At 47.8% G+C, this 27,381-nt stretch overlaps 1 protein-coding gene across 1 annotated transcript in view; it reads left to right on the top strand.

The window, feature by feature from the left end:
* DMD (dystrophin) overlaps nt 1–27,381 on the top strand; it is a 553,630-nt gene that overhangs the window by 71,208 nt on the left and 455,041 nt on the right. The window contains exons 8-11 of the mRNA XM_038757068.1: nt 98–280; nt 1,352–1,533; nt 12,403–12,553; nt 22,990–23,109. Of these exons, the coding sequence (XP_038612996.1) occupies nt 98–280; nt 1,352–1,533; nt 12,403–12,553; nt 22,990–23,109 (636 nt within the window). The remainder of the gene's footprint in view (nt 1–97; nt 281–1,351; nt 1,534–12,402; nt 12,554–22,989; nt 23,110–27,381) is intronic.

Below are 27,381 nucleotides of genomic sequence, written 5' to 3'. Positions count from 1 at the left end.
GGCTCCTTCCACTGAGCCACGCTGCTTCTCTGAAAGTGGGAGACAGATGTGAGGAAGGCCCTAATTCACGCACCTGACGACTCTCTCACCCACACAGCAGTTGGGCAGGCCCGGCGAGGAGTCCGTCGGTGGTTCCCCGGCGGAGGCGGACCTGGACGGCTACCAGACGGCGCTGGAGGAAGTGCTCACCTGGCTCCTCTCCGCGGAAGACGCCCTGCAGGCACAGGGAGAGATCTCTGCTGACGTCGAGGAAGTAAAGGAACAGTTCCACACGCATGAGGTAAACTGCGGCAGGGGGAAGAGGGAACCGCAAATGCAGATTACGCAAATTACAGCCTCGTTCAGGAGCGCCGTCCTGGGATTCAAAAGGTCACGGGTTCTGATCCCGGCGCCGCCACCTGTCTGCTGTGTGACCTTGGGCCAGTCACTTCACTTCTCATCCATCAAACGGGGATTGAGACTGAGAGCCCCACGTGGGAAAGGGACTTTGTCCAACCCAATTTGCTTATATCCACCCCAGCGCTTAGTACGGTGCCTGGCACATAGTAAGCGCTTAACAAATGCCATAATTATTATTATTATTATAAGTAGCCACCTGTCTGCCAAGGAGTAGCGGTGTGGCCTGCTGGGAAAAGCCCATTCCTGGGAGTCAAGAAGACCAGGCTTCTAATCCCGGCTCTGCCATTGTTTTGCTTGTGTGACCTTGGGAAAGTTACTTCATTTCTCTGTGCTTGAGTTTCCTCAACTGTAAAACAGGGATTTAATAACTGTTCTCCCGCCTGCTTAGACCGTGAGCCCCATGTAGGACTGTGGCGGACCTAATGTTTAAAACAGTGTTTGACACATAGTAAGCGTTTAAATACCATTAAAAAAAACTTTTGCAGAGAATTAATCACGGTCCCTGGCCCTCCAAGGGGCTCATAATCTAAAATGGAAGTCGGGAGAGGAGGATGGCGTCAGGCAGCTGAGGAAAGATGGGACAACAAAAACAGAGAAATACAGGAGGCAGGGACATTGATCCGAACTAAAGGGGAAACAGGAGTTTTGGTCTCCTCGTGGCTCAGAGTCCCACAGCCCCCGCTGCTGCAGTGAAAGCTTCACGTTCCTGATGTCTCGTCATCCTTGGGAAGTCTCGATGGGCCCGAGTTTGATGGAAAAGGAGAGATCGAGACTTAGCTCTGCTCAGGGCTCGCTTCCTGCTGCTGCGACTGTTCTTCAGGGAACGTGAAGGATGGAGGATTGTGATGGATTCGACGTATTTATAGGGATCCTCACCTCTCGGTGTGTTTCGAGCCGACGCTGTTGGTGTTTCCAGTAGTCTTGGCCAACGTCTCTTCCTTCTCTGTGGCAGGGCTACATGATGGATTTAACAGCCCGCCAGGGACGGGTCGGCCACGTCTTACAAGTGGGAAGCCGACTCCTCGCGGCCGGGAAGCTCTCGGAAGAGGAGGAAAGTGAAATCCAAGAGCAGATGAACCTCCTGAATTCCAGATGGGAAACCCTGAGGGTGGCGAGCATGGAGAAACAGAGCAAGTACGTACCGCGGAGGCGTTTGGGAGGGAACCTCTTTTTCGGGCCGGCACCTCCGGAGCTCGCCCTTCCATTCTCAGCGTGACGGCCCTGAGCTGGCATTTTATTGTGGAGGAGAGATCGGTCTATTGAATAGTAGTATTTTTGGGGCACCTTAAGCACCATACTCAGTGCTTGGGAGATTTCAGTAGATTTACTACTACTAATAATGGTATTTATTAAGTGCTTCCTATGTGCTAAGCCCTGGGGTAGGTACAAATTAATTAGGTTCTGTACAGTCCCTGTCCCACATGGGACTCCCAGACTGTGAGATCTAGTAGATCGCCTCTGTGAGATGCACTCCACTGGCTGTCACCATGTTTAATGTTTGAAAACATAACCAGAATAAGAGTTACGGTATGACTTTTCTCCACAGTCTTTCTACATCTCGATGAAAAATCTTATTCACTGAAGGACTAGGTGAATAATATCTGGGAAAGCAGCATGACATAGTGGAAAGAGCAAAGGTCTGGGGATCAGAAGATCACGGGTTCTAATCCCAGCTCTGCCAAGTGTCTGCTGTGTGACCTTAGGCAACTCGCTTCACTTCTCTGGGCCTCAGTTAACTCACCTGTAAAATGGGGATTGAGACTGGGAGAGCTCCACGTGGGACGGGGACTGTGCCCAACCCGATTTGCTTGAATCCACCCCACCGCTTAGTACAGGGTCTGGCACATAGTAAGCGCTTAACAAATACCACAATTATGAATTGTTATAGGCTAGGCCATCGCCGACATATTCTTTAGGTGTCCTTATTGTGAAAAATCGGGTCAGATTGTGGGGATGGAGGCCTTCTGGCCCTCAAGTGCCCGTCTTTTCCCTTAATGGCCCGGAGCCCCGGATGCTAGAAACTATAGACGCAAAACCCAAACTGGTCATTTCTGAGCCAACTTCCAACTGTGGTTAACCAAGGAATGGGTCCGATCTGACATGCTGTATAATTTGGGGATGAAGGGAGTTGGCTGCGGGGTGATTCTGAAGAAGGGACGTTCCTCCCTGGAGTGCTGGATCATTACTCAGGGCCAGGGAAGAATGGGCTTGGAACTAGACCGACAGCCCTCCCAGCTGGGCCCTCACTGCCCAGCGCTTAGTACAGTGCTCTGCACACAGTAAACGCTCAATAAATACGATTGAATGAATGAATGAATGAGTATGCAGCCTACTTAGGTCTGGGCAATCAGCAGAAAGTAGGACCGAAGTCTAAGAAACCAGTGTGGCTTTGTGGAAAGGCCTCAGGTGAGTGTGATTTACCCAGAGCCTCAAAACAGACAAGTGGAGGAGCCAGGATTAGAACCCAGATTCTTCTGACTCGCAATCCTGTAGTCTGTCCGTTAGGCAATACTGCTTTCGCCTCACTCTAGTGCAATTAATAATAATAATAATAATAATAATAATAATAGTGATGGCATTTATTAAGCGCTTACTATGTGCAAATCAATCAATCAATCGTATTTATTGAGCGCTTACTGTGTGCAGAGCACTGTACTAAGCACTTGGGAAGTACATGCTGGCAACATCTTGAGATGGTCCCTACCCAACAGTGGGCTCACAGTCTAGAAGGGGGAGACAGAGAACAAAATAAAACATATTAACAAAATAAAATAAATAGATATGTACAAGTAAAATAAATAAATAGAGGAAAGCACTGTTCTAAGCGCTGGGGAGGTTACAAGGTGATCAGGTTGTCCCACTGGGGGCTCACAGTCAATCCCCATTTTACAGATTAGGTAACTGGGGCCCAGAGAAGTGAAGTGACTTGCCCAAAGTCACACAGCTGACAACTGGCGCGTGGCTCAATGGAACGAGTGTGGGCTTTGGAGTCAGAGGTCATGGGTTCAAATCCCAGCTCCACCAATTGTCAGCTGTGTGACTTTGGGCAAGTCACTTCACTTCTCTGGGCCTCAGTTACCTCATCTGTAAAATGGGGATTAAGACTTTAAGCCCCCCGTGGGACAACCTGATCACCTTGTAACCTCCCCAGCGCTTAGAACATTGCTTTGCACATAGTAAGCACTTAATAAATGCCATTATTATTATTATTATTATTATTAGAACAGTGCTTTGCACATAGTAAGCACTTAATAAATGCCATTAAAAATAAACTGGCGGAACCAGAATTTGAACCCATGACCACTGACTCCAAAGCCCGGGCTCTTTCCACTTAGCCACGCTGCTTCTCCATGTTGGATAGGGACTGTCTGTGCCTAAGGAATTGTATTTATGCTTGCACTTAGCACAGGGCTTGGCCCGGGGTAAGGGCTGATGAAAAACTCTACCATTATCGTGAGCATTTTGATGAGCACTGGGGGCATTTGATGCTGGGGGAGATGCAAGATAATTAGGTCAGACTCACAGTCTAAGAGGGAGAGAGAACAGGTATTTAATCTCCAGTTAGGCGAGGAAACTGAAGCCCAGACACGATCGCAGTTTACACGTTCCGAGCTTGGGAATCTTGCAGCCAGACAAGTGCCCTGTGTGGCTTTCCTGTCTCTGAATCCGTAGGTGCAGGTTTGTTCTCTCTGGAAATCACTCAGTAGTATTTATTTATTGAGCACTTTCTTTGTGTGGTACTAAGCACTTGGGAGGGCACAAATATAACAGAGTTGGTAGACGTGTTGCCTCCCCACAACGAGTTTACATTCTGGAGGGGAAGGCAGTCATCGATATAAATAAATACATTAGAGATATGTGCAGAAGTGCTGTGGTGTTGAGGGAGGAGTGAATAAAGGATGCATATCCAAGTGCATGGTTCATTCATTCTTTCAATCGTATTTGTTGAGCGCTTACTGTGTGCACAGCACTGTACTAAGCGCTTGGGAAGCACAGGTTGGCACCATATAGAGATGGGACCCTACCCAACAGTGGGCTCACAGTCTAGAAGGGGGAGACAGAGAACAAAACAAAACATATTAACAAAATAAAATAAATAGAATAAATATGTACAAATAAAATAGAGTAATAAATCCGTACAAACATATATACAGGTGCTGTGGGGAGGGGAAGGAGGTAAGGCCAGGAGGAGGGGGAGAGGAAGGAGGGGGCTCAATCTGGGACGGCCTCCTGGAGGAGGTGAGCTCTCAGTAGGAGGAAGAGAGCAAGCTTGGTGGATGGTTGACACAGAATAATAATAATAATGATTGCATTTGTTAAGCGCTTACTATGTGCAAATCACTGTTCTAAGCGTTCTAAGCGCTGGGGAGGATACAAAGTGATCAGGTTGTCCCACGGGGGGCTCACAGTCTTCATCCCCATTTTACAGATGAGGTAACCGAGGCTCAGAAAAGTGAAGTGACTTGCCCAAGGTCACACAGCAGACATGTGGCAGAGCCGGGATTAGAACCCACGACCTCTGACTCCCAAGCCCATGCTCTTTTCATTGAGCCACGCTGCTTCTCAGAAGGGAGGGGAAAAAATCCATGTCTCGAAAGCATGAATTTTCTGTCACTTTACCTTTACCATTGTATAGAATGATATATTCCTCATGCAGTTAGTCCATTTTTCATTTTGGAAAAGCGAATCCAGGCAGTATTCAGCTTTGTGAATTTTTCTCGCCGACAGCCCCGGGTTTTAAGCCCGGCTTCGCCACTTTCTTGCTGTGTGCGATCAAGGGCGAGTCACTTCACTTCTCTTGGCTTCAGTTCCCTCATCTGCAAAATGGGGGTTCATTCATGAGTTCAATTGTATTTATTGAGCTCTTACTGTGTACAGAGCACTGTGCCAAGCTCACCTTCCTACTTAGACTGTGAGCCCTATGTGAGTCCCAATTATCTTGCATCTACCCCCCGCACTTAGTACAGTGCTGGGCACATAGTAAACACTTAACAAAGATCACCACTTCATCCCTTGCTGCTATAGTTGAGGATTCTTGATATTCCCAGGGCTTTGGGAGACTATGACACCATGTCAAGACCGTGAAATCTTTATTAATGATAATAATAACAATAATAATGACTCAATAATAATAATTGTTAATAATTTTTGGCATAAGCGTGCACACGTTGAGCACTAACAGGTGGAGCGCAGTGATAGAAGGATTAGGGAAAACAATGAGGTTGCCCCTCAGGAGACCCTGGGGCTCCATTGCTTTGGTACTAAAGTTCAGAGTCACCAATGTCCCGTTAATCCATCTCTGATGTGTTCCATTCGCTTTGGAGCGCCCCTTCATGAAATTGCTTCCATTCCCAAGCCAACAGTGATGACTTTAATGAGGTCCTTCCCTGACCTTGCAGAAAATCCCCGGAACCACCCGTGGCCTAGTGAAAAGGGCACTGGCCGGGCAGCGAGAGGACCTCGGTTTTAATCCCGGCTCTGCCACTTGTCCGCCTTGTGACCGTGGGCAAGTCATTTCGCTTCTCTGTGCCTCAGTTCTTTCATCTGCCAAAGGAGGATTCAATACCTGCTTTCCCTCCTACTTAGTCTGTGAGCCCTATGTGGGTCTTGATTAATCTTGCATTCACCCCTGTGCTTAATACTTTGCTTGTCGCGTAGTAATAAAACAATAATTGTGGTATTAAGTGCTTACAATGTGCCAAGCACTGTATTAAGCGCTGGGTGGATTCAAGATAATCGGGCTGGTCACATTCTCTGTCCCACATAGGGCTCCCAGTCTTAATCCCCATTTTGCATGGCTCAGTGGAAAGAGCCCGGGCTTTGGAGTCAGAGGTCACGGGTTCAAATCCCGGCTCCTCCAACTGTCAGCTGTGTGACTTTGGGCAAGTCACTTCACTTCTCTGGGCCTCAGTTCCCTCATCTGTAAAATGGGGATTAAGACTGGGAGCCCCCCGTGGGACAACCTGATCACCTTGTAACCTCCCCAGTGCTTAGAACAGTGCTTTGCACAAACTAAGCACTTAATAAATGCCATCATCATTATTGTTATTATTTTACAGATGAGGTAACTGAGGCACAGAGAAGTGAAGTGACTTTTCCAAGGTCACACGGCAGACATATGGCACAGCCAGGATTAGAACCCAGGTTCTCCCAGGCCCGGACTCTTTCCACTAGGCCTAGCTGCTTCTCTCATATTATTATTATTATTGTTATTATTATTGTTATTATTATTGTTATTATTATTATTATTATTATTATTATTATTATTACTAACACAGGAGGATCCTGATGAGGCAGACAGGTTCAGGGTTGCGGGAAGCCTGTGAGAACGGCTGATCGGGTTAAAGAGGTGAAGGGATAGAGTCTCTCAGACCAGGCAGCTTTGATGACTGGAGACGTCCCATCCAAGCAGTGCTTTCCCAAAACAGCTTCTGTACTTCAAAAAGTTAGAAATTAGGTTGGAGGATAAGACTTTAAGCTCCCCTTCTAGACTCTAAGATCACTGTGGGCAGGGAAACCTGTCTAGCAATTCTGTTGCGTGTACTCTCCCAAGTGCTTAGTGCAGTGCTCTGTATATAGTAAGTGCTAGGTAAAGGCCATTGATGATGATGAAATACCATTGGTGTTGGTTCAAAATAATATAAAAACCATCTATGAGACCACTGAAGAATCGATTTGGACATTGATCTATAGATTAGCAGAATCTATATGCGGATGCTGTGAGGCAAAGTGATGGCATTTATGGAAAGGTTTAAACGTGACTGGGCTGACAGAGGAAGAAAGACAGTTTTCATCTCTTCAGAAAATGACTGCATCGACAAAGTTTTAAACTATTAAGACCTAAGAAACAGAAGGAGAAAGAATACATATCCATATGCAGAAAAAGGTCCTGACTTTTAATTTTTTAAAAAAGGGAACCCTAATTAGTCATCAAACATTTTATCAGGTTCTAAATCACACTGCTGTAACTGGTGTGTGAACAGCAGAGGCCCAAGGGGGTGAAGGGAGAGACAGTAGAATTCTTCACGTTTTGAAGGAAACTGCACATTTTCAAACTGGAATAATTCATCCACTCAGTTTGGCTGGAAACCAAATCCAGCAGAAGTCGATGAGTAATTCTGCAGGGGAAGAGAAAAGCCTTATCGAGTGCAGATCGATCATTCTATCAGTAGGTGATGTAAACCACGAGGATTCTTTCCAGCTGAAAAAGTGCAGTAAATGATTTAGAATTTTTCATGTACCTCATAAAAGCTTTGTGAGGATTCAGTTGTTACTTGTTCTGCAGAAAATTACTCTCCTTTTCCCTTCTCCCTTTGAACACAGGAGCTCACGTCCCCAGGTAGGATTACCTGGATTCATGCCCGGGGCTGTAACCAGAAATTCCGAGAACATTTTCGGTCATTATTTCTGTGGCTTACTCAGAGTTCACGACCCCTGCGTCCTGGTGCTTGGAAACGTTGCTCACCTTTGTAGTGAAATGGTGATGCCCTCACATATGGAAAATCTACTTTGAAACAGTCTTCTCTCAGCCCTGCATTCATTCATTCATTCAGTCGTATTTATTGAGCGCTTACTGTGTGCAGAACACTGTACTAAGCACTTGGGAAGTCCAAGTTGGCAGCATATAGAGACGGTCCCTACCCGACGGCGGGATCACAGTCTAGAAGGGGGAGACAGACAACAGAACATATTAACAAAATAAAATAGAGTAAATATGTACAAGTAGAATAGAGTAATAAGTCTGTACAGACATATATACAGGTGCTGTGGGGAGAGGAAGGAAGTAAGGCCGGGGGTGATGAGGAGGGGGAGAGGAACTTGTAAACTCCCCAGCGCTTAGAACAGTGCTTTAAGACTGGGGATTAAGACTGTGAGCCCCACGTGGGGCAACGTAACTTGCCCAAGCTCACACAGCAGACAAGTGGCGGGACCAGGATGTGAGAACGATACCCAAATCTCCATTTCCAGCCTTGATCTCTCTCCCGCTCTGCAGTCTCACATTTCCTCCTGCCTTCAAGACATCTCTACTTAGATTTCCTTCTGTCACCGCAAACGTAACGTGTCTGAAACTGAACTACTCATCTTCCCACCCAAACCCCGTCCTCCCCCTGACTTTCCCATCACTAAAGACAGCACCTCCATCCTTCCTTCCTCACGAGCCCGTAACCTTGGCATTATCCTTGAGTTCTTTCTCTCATTCTACTCACATAGTCCATCACTAAATCCTGTTGGTTGGACCTTCACAGCATCGCTGAAATACACGCTTTCCTCTCCATCCAAACTGCTACTACATTCATCCAATCACTTCTCCTCTCCTACCTTGATTACTATATCAGCCTCCTTGTCGACCTCCCAGCCTCCTGTTTCTCCCCACTCCAGTCCCTTCCTCCCCCCACCCCCTGCCTTATCTCCTTCCCCTCCCCACAGCACCTGTATATGTGTATATGTTTGTATTTATTTATTACTCTATTTTATTTGTACATATTTATTCTATTTATTTTATTTAGTTAATATGTTTTGTCTTGTTGTCTGTCTCCCCCTTCTAGACTGTGAGCCCGCTGTTGGGTAGGGACCGTCTCTAGACGTTGCCAACTTGTACTTCCCAAGAGCTCAGTCCAGTGCTCTGCACACAGTAAGCGCTCAGTAAATACGATTGAATGAATGAATGAATGAACTTGTATCCTCCCCAGCGCTGAATAAATGCCATTCTTCTTCTTATTAGTTGGCCTGTCAAGCTGTGGCCCTCCTCCCTCTCCCCCCCCCCACCCCATTTCCTTTCTCCGCTTCCCGTTGGCCGCCGGAAGTAGCAGCCTCTGGGTGCCAGGGGACGCGCCGGCCCGCCCCGACTTGGGACCCAGGAAGTCCCCGCTGGCGGCTGCCATTATTGCCAGAAAAGGCTTGGCCCAAGTCTTGGGTGTGGCAGGAAGCCAGCCCTCCTCAGGGCTCCCAGCTCTCCTCAGCTCTCCCAGCTCCCCTCTGCTCTCCCAGCTCTTCTCAGGCCTTCCAAATTTCCTCGGGGCTCCTAGCTCTCCTAGCTCTCCTCAGGGCTCCCAGCTCTCCTAGCTCCCCTCAGAGCTCCCAGCTCTCCTAGCTCTCCTCCGCTCAGAGCTCCCAGCTCTCCTCAGGGCTCCCAGCTCTCCTCAGGGCTTCCAAATTACCTCAGGGCTCCCAGCTTTCCTCAGGGCTCCCAGCTCTCCTCAGGGCTTCCAGCTCTCCTCAGGGCTTCCAGCTCTCCTCAGGGCTCCCAGCTCTCCTCAGAGCTCCCAACTCTCCTCAGAGCTCCCAACTCTCCTCAGAGCTCCCCGCTCTCCTAGCTCTCCTCAGAGCTCCCAGCTCTCCTCAGGGCTCCCAGCTCTCCTCAGGGCTCCCAGCTCTCCTCAGGGCTCCCAGCTCTCCCAGCTCTCCTCAGGGCTCCCAGCTCTCCTCAGAGCTCCCAGCTCTCCCAGCTCTCCTCAGGGCTCCCAGCTCTCCTCAGGGCTCCCAGCTCTCCTCAGAGCTCCCAGCTCTCCTCAGAGCTCCCAGATCTCCTCAGGGCTCCCAACTCTCCTCAGAGGTCCTAGCTCTCCTCAGGGCTCTCAGCTCTCCACAGGGCTCCCAGCTCTCCTCAGGGCTCCCAGCCCTCCTCAGGGCTTCCAGCTTTCCTCAGGGCTCCCAGCTTTCCTCAGGGCTCCCAGCTCTCCTAGCCCTCCTCAGGGCTCCCAGCTCTCCTCAGGGCTCCCAGCTCTCCTCAGGGCTCCCAGCTCTCCTTAGGGCTCCCAGCCCTCCTCAGGGCTCCCAGCTCTCCTCAGGGTTCCCAGCTCTCCTAGCTCTCCTCAGGGCTCCCAGCTCTCCTCAGAGCTCCCAGCTCTCCTCAGAGCTCCCAGCTCTCCTCAGGGCTTCCAGCTTTCCTCAGAGCTTCCAGCTTTCCTCAGGGCTCCCAGCTCTCCTCAGAGCTCCCCGCTCTCCCAGCTCTCCTCAGGGCTCCCAGCTCTCCTCAGGCCTCCCAACTCTCCTCAGAGCTCCCTGCTCTCCTAGCTCTCCTCAGGGCTTCCAGCTCTCCTCAGGACTTCCAGCTTTCCTCAGGGCTCCCAGCTCTCCTCAGGGCTCCCAGCTCTCCTCCCGGCTCCGGGCCCAGGTTCCAGAGAGGCCCGTCTCTCCATCGAGGCCCGGCGGCAGCCCCACCCCGCACTCGCTTCCCTCCCCCTCGCTGCCGTCACCCCGGCCCGGGCTCCTTCCACCCCGGCCATTCGAAAGGGGAAGTTGCCCACACCCTTCTCTTTGGAGAAGGAACTTGCCCCCATCCCGGGATCGGCCCCATGATAAACTGGCGGGTCATTCCGGCCCAGGAACGCTAACTAGGCTGCTTGGAAGCCTGCCCTTTCCCCCATCACCTCCACGAAGGTGGGACAAGATGTCCTTGAGGACTGTAGGGGCTCCCAAAAACGTGACCCCCTACGTTATTTCCCATCCCCTGGACTGAGCGAGGCCCTCCCCTCGACGAAAGGCCCCACGGGCTTGTTAGCTCAGGGGGCGGCCCGATCAGGGAGCTGTGCGACCCTGTCGGCCCCCCCAAACTGCCATGCACCCCCCAACTTCAGCCCCGCCCCTCCCATGGGCCTTTTGCAGCTCATCCCTCCCTCCGGCAGAACCCAGGACTCTTTTCCTCCCTGCCTCCCGGGACCCCTGGAAACAAAAGCGTCCCCCTCCCGCCCCTTGGGAGCCCCCTCCCTGAGCGCAGCATGTGGCCGGCCTGCTACAACGGGGAGGGGGAAGCGGCGTCCCTCTGGACGGGTCCCTTCCCCTTATTTGTAGTAACAGAAGGGACACGGCAGTCTGTGGGAGAGTTTGAATAATGCCAATTGAAAATTAGTTGCGTTCAGAAGGAAATGTCAGCCTTCAGACTTGTAGTCTTTTGATCACACTCTGAGTCCCATCTGGCAATTGGGCTGGGTGGGGTTTCCGATTAATATTTCCTATTAATATCTTTTTCCCCCTCTAGATGGTAAGGTCATTGTGGGGAGGGAATTTGTCCATTTATCATGCTATTGTACTCCCCTAAGTGCTTAGAAGCAGCGTGGCTCAGTGGAAGTCAGAGGGCATGGGTTCAAATCCCGGCGCCGCCACTTGTCAGCTGTGTGACTTTGGGCAAGTCACTTCACTTCTCTGGGCCTCAGTTACCTCATCTGTAAAATGGGAATTAAGACTGTGAGCCCCCCGTGGGGCAACCTGATCACTTTGTAACCTCCCCAGCGCTTAGAACAATGCATTGCACATAGTAAGCGCTTAATAAACGCCATTGTTAGTAGTAGTAGTAATGCAGTGACAGTGGTCTGCGCATAGTAAGTGCTCAATAAATAGGATTGACTGACTGGTGCTAGGCTTTGGGCATACCTGAGGTCTTGCCCACCTAACTGCTTGGGCTCCGTTCTGGCTACTTACACGGACTCGGGTCCGGTCCCCCTCCCGGATTCAGTAATCGCCCTGGGATCCCAGTGGGACCGCCACGGTGCCAGGACTGGTCAGTCCCCACTTCCTGGCCCTCGGGCACGCCCTCCTTCCTGGCCGGAGCCCAGCGTGGGAACTTCGGGCGTAGGGACCACGCTCCCCTTTTCCTACTTTTCGGCGGCATCGCATCGGTGGATTTGAACCCCTGCCAAGGCTCCAGCGGACGCCGCCCACGGTTCTTTTGTTTCTCGGAGTCTGGGGGGTCCGGGTGGTTGTGTAATCTGGGGTTGTCCGTTGTCACAGTCCTCAGTTGCAGACCTAAGGAGTCCACATGGGCAACAGGAGAAGTGTGAGCATTGTCGTCTATTCATTAAGCCTAGTCTGTACTAAACGTTGGGGAAAAGAGTGCCCGGATAAGTACTGGACCCTGTCAGTGGCTCACAGAGGGCTCCCAGTCAAATAATAAAGGGAGGAGACGGCAGACGCAGAAGGAGACCTGGGATAGAACTAATCAAATAGAGTTGGATCCAAGTAATCAGATCATCTTAATGTCCGCGATAATGTACTTCTTTGTTGCAGTTTACATAAAGTGCTGATGGATCTCCAGAACCAACAGCTGAAGCGATTAGCCGAATGGCTGTCCCAGACAGAGGAGAGGACGAGGAAAATGGCAGCCGAGTCCCTCGGTCCAGACCTCGAAGACCTCAAGCGTCAGGTGGAACAGCACAAGGTAAGAGAGGGTTTGACGGCCTCTTCTTCACAGCTCGGAGGAGGAGGAGAGAGAGTATTTCTTAGCCTCAGTCTTGGCGAGGAGTGGAATTTAGGGGCTGGAAAGGGAGGCACGCTGTTTTTTCCATTCTTTTCTGACCCATTCTGCAAAAGTCATGTCTCATCACGTATCAGAGCAGGTTTTTCATATTGGAAAAGAAATGTCTAACTGGAAGAAAATTGTGTAGGGAAAGGCTAATTTAGGGAAGTTTAAACTTTTCTGGGAGAAAGAGCCTTTTCCCTAGAGATTTCACTTCAGATTATGTAATAATGAAAGCGGGTTTTATTTTTGTCCCTTTCTCCTCACACTTATGATTGGTTTGAAGAGGAAAAGCCTAGGTGGAACAGAAGAAAATGAGCAATTGTAATATCATCTTATTGCCAAATATAACATCTCTGCTTCTATTGTTCCCATGTCTCCCCCCTCTTGTTTCCTTATGTGTTTTCTGCTGGGCTTCAGTCGTGGTGAAATACAATTAGTTATTGTAATTAGGATTCCCAACCTCCTTAGCGGTTCTGGCTTTAGGAGCCCGTAGCCTTCCGAGTCTTATAAAATATCTAGACTTGTCCAGAGTTTCATCGTGGAAATGGCTTCGAAAATCTATGCTTTGTAATATCGACCGGTTGACACAGGATGTTTGTTGGATTCGACTTTAGGGGAGTCTTAAATTTAGTAAAAATAATCCCAAAAGGCCCACAGTGGAAAGTAGGAGCAGAATCTTAGACTAGCATTAGAATTAGTTCTTAGAAATTTGAAGGCTCAATCCACCGTAGTCTTCTCCAAAGCTCCAGGTGTTACAAACTGGAATGGATTCTACCGTTCCTCGGGATGTTCCCTTCTTTGGAGTTGTTTGGAAGCAGGGTGTCATTATCCTCAGTCTAGTCCCCCCACCTTTCAGAGAGCCACGGGGGAGGCCAGACCACTCCTCACCCCTTCCAGGCCAGGAATTGGTTGACCAGAAGTCGGCCAGATGAGACCTCAATCATTCAGTGGCAGTTTTTGACTGCTTATTCTGTGCCGAACACTGTAATAAGCCCACGTGAAAGTACAACAGAGTTGGCAGAGGCGATCTCTGCCCTCATTCACTCAGTCATATTTATTGAGTGCTTACTGTGTGCAGAGCACTGTACTAAGCACTTGGGAAAGTACCATACCGCAATAAACAGTGACATTCCCTGCCCACAACGAGCTCACGGGCTAGAGTAGACCCAAAGAGCTTACGGTGTACAGGAGGCCATTGCCAAAAATAACATAATTCATACATGTTTCAGACATCGATATCAGAATCCTAGATTGTCACCGAACAGAAGAATGATTTGCGACAGGGAAGGGTTGAAAAACAGGAGGAGGAAGAGAAAGAATAGAAGAACGAAGGGTGCTCATGGGTGGGAGGAGAGATGTGGGCTGATGATACCGATTTCCAGCCAAAGGCTCTTTTCCCTCCTACTTAGACTTTGAGTCCCATGTGGGGCAGGGACTCCTGCGTCTGATTCGATTAGATAATCTAATACATCCCAGAGCCTAGAGCCCATCTCGGGCAACCGAAAGAATACAGTTGCTAGGAAATGATGGAGTCCCATTCCCCATTATGATCATCGTGATGGACTCCTTAGATGGTTCATTCACCATCAGTCGTCATCTTCACCAGTGGTATTTATTTTGGACCGTTAAGAGGATGGCCTACAGTGAGCTTACAGTATAGAGTGGGAGACAGACAACAGAGAAGTAAATAATTTGTAGCTACGTACAGAAGTAAATAATTTACAATATATAGATGTGTACATGGCACACAGCTTTTGAGGACAATGCATTCATGGGATGTACAGGGAGACAGATGAGGGTAACGGAAAGAGCCTGGCCAAGGGGGGGTCACAACATCGGGTTCTAGTCCCTCCTCCTCCTCCTGCCTTGTGGGTGAACTCAGGCAAGGGACTTAAACCCTCTGATCCTCAGTGTCCTCATCTATATAATGTCGAGGGGACAAAATCCACGAATGTTGAGGGGGGAAAACGAGGCTATTGATGTAAGAGCCCTGGAAAAAATTTCCAAAGCATGACAGAAATTCAAGGTTTGGTAGTTGCAAATACTAAACAAAGTAGGATACTCGTTCTGTACTCTCACAGTGGAAGTGGGCACGTATTTATAAAGTTGGAAGTGTTTATCAATGAAAGGCGCCATCCATAATGGCGTATTAAAGGCAAGGTTTGAAAAAAATCTCAGTGATCAGGAAGGCTCGCTTTTTCCCCGTCCGGAAGAAATGAGGTTATGTGACATTAAGAAAACTCGTACTGTTGTGGCTATCTAATAAAAGCTCAAGTTAAAGGATGACAAGCATGAAATATTAACTAGAATCGTGACAGATATTGTCATCTGGTAAATATAACAAATGTATAATCGCAATAATAATAACAGGAAGGCATTGAGATGGCTGAGTTATTGCCGTTATAAATAATACCAGCAAACATGTGGTAATAATTAATCTGCAAGATCCCAATGGAGAAAAAGATCAATTACAATCACTTTACATTGTAGAACTTTTCTCAGAAGACAATGTGCTCTAATTTTCAGAAAAGCTAATATGTGTCTCTATGCCTAGCTCTGTATTTAGCAACCGTCGTCTTCCATCATGTTTTAGGACCAATGGGCCGATCAGGTGATAACATTTAATAATTGATGTTTGGTGGGCAAAGTTAAGGTTCTTCAGCTATCACTTTCTGGTTTTTGGTGGCGGGGGGCCGACGCGGGGGAGCGTATGGTATTCACCGGCAGAAAATAAAATGGTAGCAACCATGTTCTTTCTCACACGGAGTCATTCCTTTACTAATATCTCTCTGGGAGAATTAAATAGAATTCTTTGGGAGTATGCCTTCAAAAGCCAGTAAAGCAGCAAATAAAACCAGCTGGGATAAAGCAGAGGTAGAGAAATAAAAGCGGAACATCAAAGAAGGCAGAAAAAGCACCTGCGTTCCGAGAATTTAAGATGATGTGGAGTTCATTCCTGGAAAGCCAACCCATTTATCACTCTCTGGAGCCTTCCGGGTTGGCATCGTGCGGCCTCTGAGGGGGAGACTCTTGTCAGTAAATGTGAGTCTGTCTTCTGTCATGGCCTCCTATGGTTGCCCCCTGCAGTATTCATTCATTTATTCAATCGTATTTATTGAGCGCTTACTGTGTGCAGAGCATTCATTCATTCATTCAATCATATTTACTGAGCGATTACTGTGTGCAGAGCACTGTACTAAGCGCTTAGGAAGTACAAGTTTGCAACATATAGAGACGGTCCCTACCCAACAGCAGGCTCACAGTCTAGAAGGGGGGAGACAGACAACAAAACAAAACATATAAACCAAATAAAATAAATAGAATAAATATGTACAAGTAAAATAGAGTAATAAATATGTACAAACATATATACAGAGTACTGTACTATGCGCTTGGAAAGTACAATTCAGCAACAAAAAGAGACAATCCCTACCCAGCAATGGGCTCACAGCCTAGAAGGGGGGAGACAGACAACAAAACTAAACAAAACAGATACAAATATATGTATCAGGATGAAATCACTGAATAAACAGCTGAATGTACAGTTGAATATACCCAAGTTCTGAAGATGACAAGTGCCAATAATGACTTACTCTCTGCCCATCTCTTTTTAACTTAGTTTAAAAAGTCAATATAATCCTGAGGTAGCCCCCTATGATTGCCCCACGTGATAGCCTTCTGCACATTGGCACATGCAGAACTGACCTAACATCCAAAATAGCCAACCTGTAAGTGCCTGCAAAAAACAACTGTCTGTGCAAATTATCATTTTGTCCCGGACAGGAGAGGGCTTGGGCAAAAGATTTTGCCGCTTTATTTGATGTCTCTCGACTTAAAGAACTGAACAAGGGTAAGAGAGGCAGGGGAACTGTGAGACTGCAAATTATAATTTTGTCCTGGACAAGAGAGGACTTGGGCAAATGATTTTGCCACTTCATTTGATGTCTCTCGACTTAAATAACTGAACCCAGGGTAAGATGGGCGGGGGAATTGTGGGAACTTTTTTCTTGTCCTCCAACTCAAGCCTCAACCTTAGGTGGTCAGTTGTGGGGGACCGTTTCGTTCCTCTCCAGGGGATAACTGAGTAGGAAACCCGCCCAAAACACCAGGTGGGAAGAGGCAGGAGAAGGAAGGAGTAAAGCAGTTAGATGACTCGGCTGGGTTCTCGGTCGCCCGGCTCTCCGATGCTCCCTCTGTTCTTTCCCAGGGGGTAGGAGGACCCCCCCTTTCCCACCCGAGGCTGGAGGGCCAGGATTTCGATCGAGGGTTTGCCCCTGGTACTGGGGACGGCACGCTCCTGGGATGCATTTCAGCTGATGGGATTCGTGCGATGAAATAGCCCCTCACCTCCCACGGAGATTTGTGATGGGCTTTCATCCTCGGCCGCCGCGCTCAACGAGAGAGTGTGGTATCGCTGAAACGGCACAGGAGGTTTGTAAGCAAACTGCCGTCTCACCGGTCAGAGGCTAAAGTGGATCGATTCAGGAACTTGTGAGAAATGCCAGTCAGAAGCAGATGGAAGAAAACAGCTGCTAGAGCTTGGAAGGATTGAGACTCCCCCGACTGAGAGGATGAGGAAATGTAGCAATGATTTCTCTCCCCACAGCACCACTAGGCTTTAGGCACAGGCGCGTTGAATAATAATTCATAACGATAATAATTATGACATCTGTTAAGCGCTTACTATGTGCCAAGCACTGTTCTAAGCTCTGGGGTCGATACAAGGTAATCAGGTTGTCCCCCGTGGGCCTCACGGTCTTAATCCCCATTTTACCGTTGAGGTAACTGAGGCACGGAGAAGTTAAGTGACTTGCCCAAAGGCACACAGCTGATAATAATAATAATAATGATGGCAAAGCATGGCTCAGTGGAAAGAGCACGGGCTTTGGAGTCAGAGGTCATGGGTTCAAATCCCAGCTCCGCCGACTGTCAGCTGTGTGACTTTGGGCGAGTCACTTAACTTCTCTGTGCCTCAGTTACCTCATCTGTAAAATGGGGATGAAGACTGTGTGTGAGCCCCCTCCGGGACAACCTGATCACCTTGTAACCTCCCCAGCACTGCACCTGTATATATTTATATATGTTTGTACATATTTATTACTCTATTTATTTATTTATTTTACTTGTACATATCTATTCCATTTATTTTAGTTTGTTAATATGTTTGGTTTTGTTCTCTGTCTCCCCCTTCTAGACTGTGAGCCCACTGTTGGGTAGGGACCGGCTCCATCTGTTGCCAACTTGTACTTCCCAAGCGCTTAGCACAGTGCTCTGCACACAGTAAGCACTCAGTAAGTATGATTGATTGATTGATTGACTTAGAACAGTGCTTTGCACATAGTAAGCGCTATGGGGATTAAGACTGAGAGCACCATGGGGGACACGAACCATGTCCAACTTTCTTAACTTGTATCTATCCCACCTCTTAGCTTAGTGACTAGCACATAATAAGCATTTAACAAAGAGCAATCGTTAAAAAAATGCAACCAAAACTTAGCCCCAACCTGTTGGGAATAGTGGAAAAAAAAAAATCCTGGATTTCCAAGCCAAAATCTTCTCAGAAAACTGAATCAGTGAAGTTACAGGCGTATCTTTGGATGAAGGCCAAGTCTCCTGTGCAATTTTAAGAGATGGGCAGCAGCAGAGAATAAAAAGCCTATTAGAGCAGAATTAGAAAATGATATCCATAAAGAAAGAACGGGTAACAAAACCACGTGAGGGAATTTTTAAATAGATGGATGCCTGCTTTATTATACACAGAGCTATTTAATTGGCCGGTAGAGCTTCTTGCTTATTTATTATGATTTCATGTCGGAAAACGTTTGCTAAAATATTCTCATGGAATCACGCGCTAAGAATAACTTTAATTAGAAGGAATAAAGGTCCGATATTTTGGGCTGCAACGGCCCCCTAAAGTCAGGTCAGAGGGTGTTTCCAGGAGTAATGACCTCAGACACTGTTCCAGATTGGAAAAGTCAGTCAAGCAATGATCAGGGGGAAGAGGAGTGAAAGAGGGTGGGTATAACTATAAATTAATCGAGTCGGTAGACACGCTCCCTGCCCATAATGAGCTTACAATTTTGATGAAAGGGAATTAACTGCTGCAAAAATCATTTTTCTGAAAAAAAAAAAAAAAGAAACTTTCAGTCTATGCCTTCCCACTCCTCCAGAACCTCTTGCCTGTCCACGTCCCCATATACCAGAAACTCCTTACCATTATTCAGTCATTCTATCGTATTTACTGAGAGCTTACTGTGTGCAGAGCACTGGGAAGTACAAATCGGCAACATAGAAAGTCCCTACCCAACAACGGACTCACAGTCTAGAAGGGGGAGATAGACAACAAAACCAGAAGTGTGGACAGGTGTCAAGTCAGCAGAATAGAAAGAACTAAAGTTACATGCAAATCATCAACAAAATAAATAGAATAGTAAATAGGTACAAGTAAAAAAAATGGAGTAATAAATCTGTACCAATCTATACAAGTGCTGTGGGGAGGCGAAGGAAGTAGGGTGGGGGGGATGGGAAGGAGGAGAAGAAAAAGGGGGCTCAGTCTGGGAAGGCCTCCTGGAGGAGGTGAGCTCTCCATAGGGCTTTGAAGGGAGGAATCAATCAATCAATCAATCATTTATTGAACGCTTACTGTGTGCAGAGCACTGTACTAAGCACTTGGGAAGTACAAGTTGGCAACATAGGAAGAGAGCCGCCTGGAATGCCCTCCCTCCGCACATCCGCCAAGTACAGGCGCTTAGTACAGTGCTCTGCACACAGTAAGCGCTCAATAAATGCGATTGATTGATTGATTACAGGCAGACTGGTGTGGCCCTAGTGAAGGTGGAAATTGTGGAGCTGAGGTTATATGGTCCCTGTGAAACCCTGAATGTGGGAAGATGAGACACAGCGTGGCCTAGGGGATAGAGCGCAGGGCTGGGAGTCAAAAGGACTTGGGTTCTAATCCTGACTTGCCACTTATGTGCTCTGTGACGTTGAGCCGATCACTTTAGTTCTCTGTGCCTCAGTTACTTCAACTCTAAAGATGAAGTTACTTCATCTCTCCATCCCTAAATCTCATCTAGACTGTGAGCCCACTGTTGGGTAGGGACCGTCTCTATGTGTTGCCAACTTGTACTTCCCAAGCGCTTAGTACAGTGCTCTGCACATAGTAAGCGCTCAATAAATACGGTTGATTGATTGATAAAGTGGGGACTTTGAGCACCACTTTGAGCCCGTTGTGGGGTAGGGACTCTGTCCAACCTGATTAGCTTGTGGCTGAATGGAAAGAGCCTGGGCTTTGGAGTCGGAGGTCATGGGTTCAAATCCCGGCTCCGCCCCTTGTCAGCTGGGTGACTTTGGGCAAGTCACTTCACTTCTTCAGTTCCCTCATCTGGAAAATGGGGATTAAGTCTGTGAGCCCCACGTGGGACAACTTGATTGCCTTGTATCTACCCCAGTGCTTTGAACAATGCTTTGCACATAGTAAGCGCTTAATAAATGCCATTATTATTATTATGTACCTCAACGCTTAGTACAGTGCCTGGCAAATTGTAAGTGTTTAAGAAATACCATGAAACTAAAGGTGGGCAGGGTTGACTAAGTCTTTCTGTGATCACATTGAGACTTTTAGAGATGCTGGGGGTCAGTTGGGGGGGCCGGGGACCTCTGTTTTCCAGCAGGAAAAGGCCCCCTCTTCCCAGAGTCACCTGGGATGTGTGTCGTGCCGAGGGGGAGTTTGTTCTTTTTTAGGGTGGAGGGATAACTCTCTAGAAATCTGAGGAACTCACTCTGACTGGCTGAAAGTGGAAGCAGTGGGATGGCTTTGGGCCCATTCGTGAAAGAATCAGCATTCGGCACACATTCAAAATATTCAGAGCGTTGTCCTGGGTGGTGGGAAGAGGGGCCAGGTCCATGATATGTTTGTCCATATTTATTACCCTATTTATTTGTTTATTTTACTTGTACACATTTATTCCACTTATTTGACTGGGTTAGTATGTTTTGTTTTGTTGTCTGTCTCCCCCTGTAGACTGTGAACCCACTGTCGGGTAGGGACCGTCTCTAGATGTTGCCAACTTGGACTTCCCAAGCGCTCAGTCCAGTACTCTGCACACAGTAAGCGCTCAATAAATACGATTGAGTGAATGAATGATCCTGGCTCACTGTCTGCCCACAGCAGGTGCCCAGGATGAGGGCGTTGACAGAATCCTCTTTATCTAAGGGTGGGGAGCAATTTGGAGCCTGCTGGGGTTTTCCCTCTTTCTCTTCCCGCGGTTTAATTTCCGCCTTCCTCTGAGTCTCAGCTCTGAGGGTTTGGAAACTGTCTGAAGCGCCACAGTTTCTCTCCGGCCCCTTCCCCGGGAACCTGGGCAGATCACCAAACCCAACCTGCCTTAGGGATCGTCACTGTCATCCCTCGGCGTGGACTCGTGATCGGAGACGGGCTTCCAGACTTGGAGGCTGCGTCGCTCAGGCTAGAGAAGACAACAAATGTTAGTCTTTGATGCCACTCTGACTTTAATAATAACGATAGCATTTATTAAGCGCTTACTATGTGCAAAGCACTGTTCTAAGCACTGGGGAGGTTACAAGGTGATCAGGTTGTCCCACGGGGGGCTCACAGTCTTAATCCCCATTTTACAGACGAGGTAACTGAGGCCCAGAGAAGTTAGGTGACTTGCCCAAAGTCACAGAGCTGGCTATTGGCAGAACTGGGATTTGAACCCACGACCTCTGACTCCAAAGCCGGGGTTCTTTCCACTGAACCACACTGCTTCTCTAATCTGAATTAACGCCGACACCCTTTTAGGGGGGCTAGTGACATAGACAGCAGCGTGCCTCAGTGGAAAGAGCCCGGGCTTTGGAGTCAGAGGTCATGGGTTCGAATCCTGGCTCCACCACATGTCTGTTGTATGACCTTGGGCAAGTCACTTAACTTCTCTGAGCCTCAGTGACCTCATCTGTAAAATGGGGATTAAGACTGTGAGCCCCACGTGGGACAACTTAATCACCTTGTATCCCCCCCAGCGCTTAGAACCGTGCTTTGCACATAGTAAGCGCTTAACAAATGCCATTATTATTATTATTATTATTATTATTATTATTATTATTATTATTATTATTATTGATGGTCCCTTCTCCCTCTAATTGCAGTGCTCAATCATTCAATCCGTTGTATTTATTGGGCACGACGTACTGCGAGTGGGGTACTGTGTTACGTTCATTCATTCAATCATATTTATTGAGCGCTTTCTGTGTGCAGAGCACTGTGCTAAGCGCTTGGGAAGTACAAGTCGGCAACATATAGAGACGGTCCCTACGCAACAGCGAGCTCACAGTCTAGGAAGGGGAGAAAGACAGCAAAACAAAACATGTCGACAGGTGTCGTAATCGTCAGAACAAAGAGAAATAAAGCTGTATGCACATCAGTGGAAAGAGCCCGGGCTTTGGAGTCAGAGGTCATGGGTTCAAATCCCAGCTCTGCCAGTTGTCAGCTGTGTGACTTTGGGCAAGTCACTTAACTTCTCTGTGCCTCAGTTCCCTCATCTGTAAAATGGGGATTAAGACTGTGAGCCCGCCATGGGACAACCTGATCACCTTGTAACCTCCCCAGCGCTTAGAACAGTGCTTTGCACATAGTAAGCACTTAATAAATGCCATCATTATGATTATGATTATGATTATCATTATTAACAAAAGAGAATAATAAATATGTGCAACTAAAATAGAGTAATAAATCAGTACAAATATATATTAGACTTTTAGACTGTGAGCCCACTGTTGGGTAGGGACTGTCTCTATATGTTACCAACTTGTACTTCCCAAGCACTTAGTACAGTGCTCTGCACCCAGCGCTCAATAAATACGATTGGTTGATTGATATATATATATTTTATATATATATATATGCACAAGTGCCGTGGGGAAGGGAATGAGGTAAGGCGTCGGGGTTGGGGAGGAGGAGAGGAAAAAGAGGGCTCAGTCTGGGAAGGCTTCCCGGAGGTTAGCTTTCAATAGGGATATAAGGGGAGGAAGAGAGCTAGCTTGGCGGATGTGCGGAGGGAGGACATTCTGGGCCGGGGGAAGGACGTGGGCTGGGGGTCGACGGCGGCTTGGGAGAGTACAATAGGGAAAATAGACATGATCCCTGCTGTCTAGGAGCTTACAGTCGAGCAGGGTGGACAGTTGTCAAAATAATTTCAGGGAGGAGAAGAGAGTGAATCGAAGGCCATAAGAAGACTATAATAAGCACTTGGGAGAGCACACTACAGCAGAGTTGGTAGATAGGTTTCCCCGCCAACGCCAAGCCTACAGTCTATTGACAGTCCAAGCGCCTGAATGAAAATGTCTTTGTCTTTCAGGCACTCCAAGAAGATCTGGAACAGGAGCAAGTCCGGGTGAATTCTCTCACTCACATGGTGGTGGTGGTGGACGAATCTAGCGGAGACAAGGCAACCGCTGCCCTGGAAGAGCAACTCCAGGTCATTCATTCATTCATTCAATCGTATTTATCGAACACTTACTGTGTGCAGAGCACTGGACTAAGCGCTTGGGAAGGCCAAGTTGGGCATTTGCTGATTTTTATTCCGGTTACTCCAGCTTCTCAGATTCATTCCCTTGACCTCAGAATCATTTATCCATGGCCAGATAGGCCAGATTAAACAAATGATTCTCCTCCCACTCCCCAGGGCTTCTGCCATTTCCCCGAAAACCAGATTGAACAATCGTCCCCGTTGGTATACTAAACGTTGATGAAGGTTCCTTCCTAGAGAGCTCGGCCCCTCGACGATAATTTGCTGCGGTGGGACCCTCAGTGCTAGACTACAAGGCCTAGCTACTCGAGAAGCAGCGTAGCCTAGTAATTTGTGACTTTGGGCAAGTCACTTAACTTTTCTGGGCCTCAGTTACCTCATCTGTAAAATGGGGCTTAAGACTGGGAGCCCCCCGTGGGACACCCTGATCACCTTGAACCTCTCCAGCGCTTAGAACAGTGCTTTGTACCTAGTCAGAGCTTAATAAATGCCATTATTATTATTATTATGGGTTCAAATCCCCGCTCCGCCCACTGTCAGCTGTGAGACTTTGGGCAAGTCACCTAACTTTTTCTGGGCCTCAGTTACCTCATCCGTAAAATGGGGATTAAGACTGTGAGCCCCCCGTGGGACAACCTGATCACCTTGTAACCTCCCCAGCGCTTAGAACAGTGCTTTGTACATCGTAAGTGCTTAACAAATACCATTATTATTATTATTATTATTATTATTATGAGCACGAGCCTGGGAATCAGAGGGCGTGGGTTCTAATCCCGGCTCCACCAGTTATCTGCTCTGTGACCTTGGGCAAGTCACTTCACTTCTCTGTGCCTCAGTTACCTCATCTGTAAAAGGGGATTAAGACTGTGAGCCCTATGTGGGATGTGGACGGGGTCCGACCCAACTACCTTGTCTCTATCCCAGTGCTTAGTACAGTCTGGCACATAGTAAGCACTTGACAAATGCCACAATTATTATTATTTTTATGAAGAATGTAGCAGACACATTCCCCGCCCACAACGAGCTTGCAGTCTAGAGGTGCTACGGACTCTTTGCAGCTAATTCCGTCGCTTCTGTCGAGGGCCGATAGAGAAATTGCGTTATTTGTGTTGGGAGGAAGGGCTCTTGGGAGGCTCAGCTACAGTTTAGACCCATACGTGCTGCCATAAATGCCGCGTGGAATGTCAAGATGTTTAGATACTGTGTCACGCAGATGTGACCGTAGAGAACGCGAAAAGCTAACATTTCCGTGGAAGGCTCACGTTTACCTCAAATGCCTGTGGATGTGATTAGCATCGCGAAGCGTGGAACCTTTTCTTGTATCTCCTTAGGGTTTCCGTGTGCTTTTTTTCTCTGGCTCCTGCTTGGGTAGACTGGAGGAAACTGGAACGAACAAAGTTTATTATGCCTCCATGGAACATTAAATAATAGGCCGGGGACAATAACAGCCGCAACAACAAAACCTTTCCAGATTTATCCATTAGCATTTTATGAACCCATAAAAATAAATAATATATGAAAGCAAACAACTCGGAAGGCAGAGAAATAGATCTCTCCAAAACTTGTTTCATTTTAGTTTTTAACAAAGTCAAATTACTTCTAAGCTGCATTGCTCAAGTAGCATTTATTAAATTACTCTTCTGAAAATCCCCAGGCTCCAGATCTCCCACAGTTTGTCTTTGTTACCATCCAGAGCTGTACTCATCCCCACAGCGCTTATGTACGTACCCGTCATTCATTTATTCGTATTAATATCTGTCTCCCCCTCTAGATTGTAAGTTCTTTTGGGGCAGGGAACGCACGTATCACTTCTGTTATATTTTACCCTTCCAAGCGGTTAGAGAAGCAGCGTGGCTCAGTGAAAAGAGCCTGGGCTTTGGAGTCAGAGGTCGTGGGTTCAAATCCTGCCGCTTACCAAGCGTCAGCTGTGTGACTTGGGCAAGTCACTTAACTTCTCTGTGCCTCAAATGGGGATGAAGACTGTGAGCCCACCGTGGGACAACCTGATCACCTTGTAACCTCCCCAGTGCTTAGAACAGTGCTTTGCACATAGTAAGCGCTTAACAAATACCATCATTATTATTATTATTACCATGGTGCTCCGCACACAGTAGACACTCTATAATACCATTGATTGACTGTAGATTTAGGAGGTCGTAAAGTCGCGGCTGGGTTTCCAGGGTCTTTAGACGGTCTGTTTGTCGCCCCGGCTGGCGGGGGCCCTTTTCAGTTCCACATAGAGCAGCTGATTGGGAATCGCGCTCTCCCTGCCTTCGCTGACTCCCGCCTTCTTTAGTCGTGTTGCCGTGAGGGTTGCCCCAACTCAGGAGAGCTGACGGAATCCAATAACAGGACAAGGCTACCGACCGCCCAGCTGCACTCATTCGTGTATGCACAGACTCACACTCAAAGCACACTGGTGTGGAAGCGTCCCTCCTCCCAATGAAAGGACCCTGGTGAGTCTCGGTTTTTGGTTTTTTATCCTGACGCACAGAGCCACCAAGGAAGCGGTTGTCGCGTAACCTAGTGGATAAAGCGTGGGCCGGGTGTCAGAAGGACCTGGGTTCTAATCTTGCCTTGCCACGTGTCTTCTGAGTGACCTTGGACAAGGCACTTCACCTCTCTGGGCTTCACTTCCCTCATCTGTAAAATGGGGACTGTGTCTGTGAGCCCTACGTGGAACAGAGATTGTATCTAACCTGATTCCCTTGTATCTACTCCAATGCTTAGAACAGTGCTTGATGCATAATAAGCCCTTAACAGATACCATCATCATCATCACTGTCATCTCTTCAGGGTAAATTAAGCGCTCTGCATCCCAGGCCTGCAAGCATCCATTCATTCATTCAGTTGTATTTATTGAGGGTTTACTGTGTGCGGAGCACTGTACTTAGGTGCTTGGGAGAGTACAATATTACAATAAACAAACACATTCCTTGCCCGCAACGAAAATGGGCTGCAGTGGGGAGCTGACCCTCAGCAACTCTCTCAGTTGGGGCCGTTGAGGGAAATTGAGTCACGATTCATTATTCACTCTCTCCTAGGAAAGTCATGATCCCATCACTTTGCACGTATTATTATTATTAAGCGCCGTTGAGCCGTTTCCGATTCATGGCGACTCTGTGGATATACTTTCTCCAGAAGTTCCCGTCCTCTGATGTAGTCCGCAACCTTTGAAATGGTTATTCCATGATCATTTTTATGGTCTCTGTCCATCTAGGTCTGCCTCTTCCACGTTTTCCCTGGACTTCTCCTAGCATTAGTATCTTCTCCAGAAAATCAGTCCTCCTGATGATGTGCCCAAAATATGTTCGTCTAAGTCAAGTCATTTGGCCTTCCAAAGACTGCTTTGGTTTAATTTCCTCTAAAATCCATTTGTGCGTCTTTCAGGCAGTCCGTGGTATTCATAAAAGCCTTCTCCAACACCACATATTTTCCCTCAATGCTTGTGTTGATTTGTTTTGCAGTCCTGAAACTAAGACATCTGAATTCACGGGGTTTGGGTGGCGGAGGGAGGCAACTATTCAAGGACTGGGGAGGTGCCCAACTTCCCTTGCTGGAGAATCAGTTTGATTTCCCAGAGGATCCATTGAGTAAAACCTGAATTTGATTGTGTTTTATTCTGGATCTTGGTCTCGGGGCGGCCCCTACCCCTCTCCTGCCCTCCTATAACCCATCTCCCTCACTTTCTGACAGTCGGAGACTCAGAATAATGTAGAGATAAAGGTCTCTGAGTTTTCTGTGCTGCTCGCTCTATGATCGGAGGGAGTGGGGGTAGAGTCTAGAAATCCGTCACCATCTCCGAGTCCAGTTCGGGGCAAAGCCGGGCAAGTTTCGTTGTCTCCTCTAACAACCCTTTTAGTGCCTGGTCAGGGAACTGCCCCCACCGTGCCTGCGTGGGGCACGAAGCCTCCAGGTATGACGTAGGACCATTGCGTGCAATATACGTGTCTCCCCAGACAAGTGATAGCTTCTTCCTTGGACCATGTTGGAGTTGAGATGCTCCCATCCCCTGACCAGAGGCTGTGGATGAATTTCTGCTCCGCAGGTGAAGACAAGTAAATATGAAAAAACTGTATCAGCAAACACAGGCACGCTTCCCTACCTTTAGGATGCATCGCCGAGCTTTACATGTCGTCAGCGATTTTTGCGGTATTTCGGTCGGTTTGCTTCATTAGGAGATGGATTCGTTCTGCGGTTCAGGGTTCTTGGCAGGAATCG

This window comes from Tachyglossus aculeatus, chromosome 15, assembly GCF_015852505.1.
Source record: "Tachyglossus aculeatus isolate mTacAcu1 chromosome 15, mTacAcu1.pri, whole genome shotgun sequence".
NCBI classification, from domain to species: Eukaryota; Metazoa; Chordata; class Mammalia; order Monotremata; family Tachyglossidae; genus Tachyglossus; species Tachyglossus aculeatus.
The sequence above is the reverse complement of the archived record's forward strand: the minus strand, read 5'-3'. Positions and strand labels throughout refer to the sequence as shown.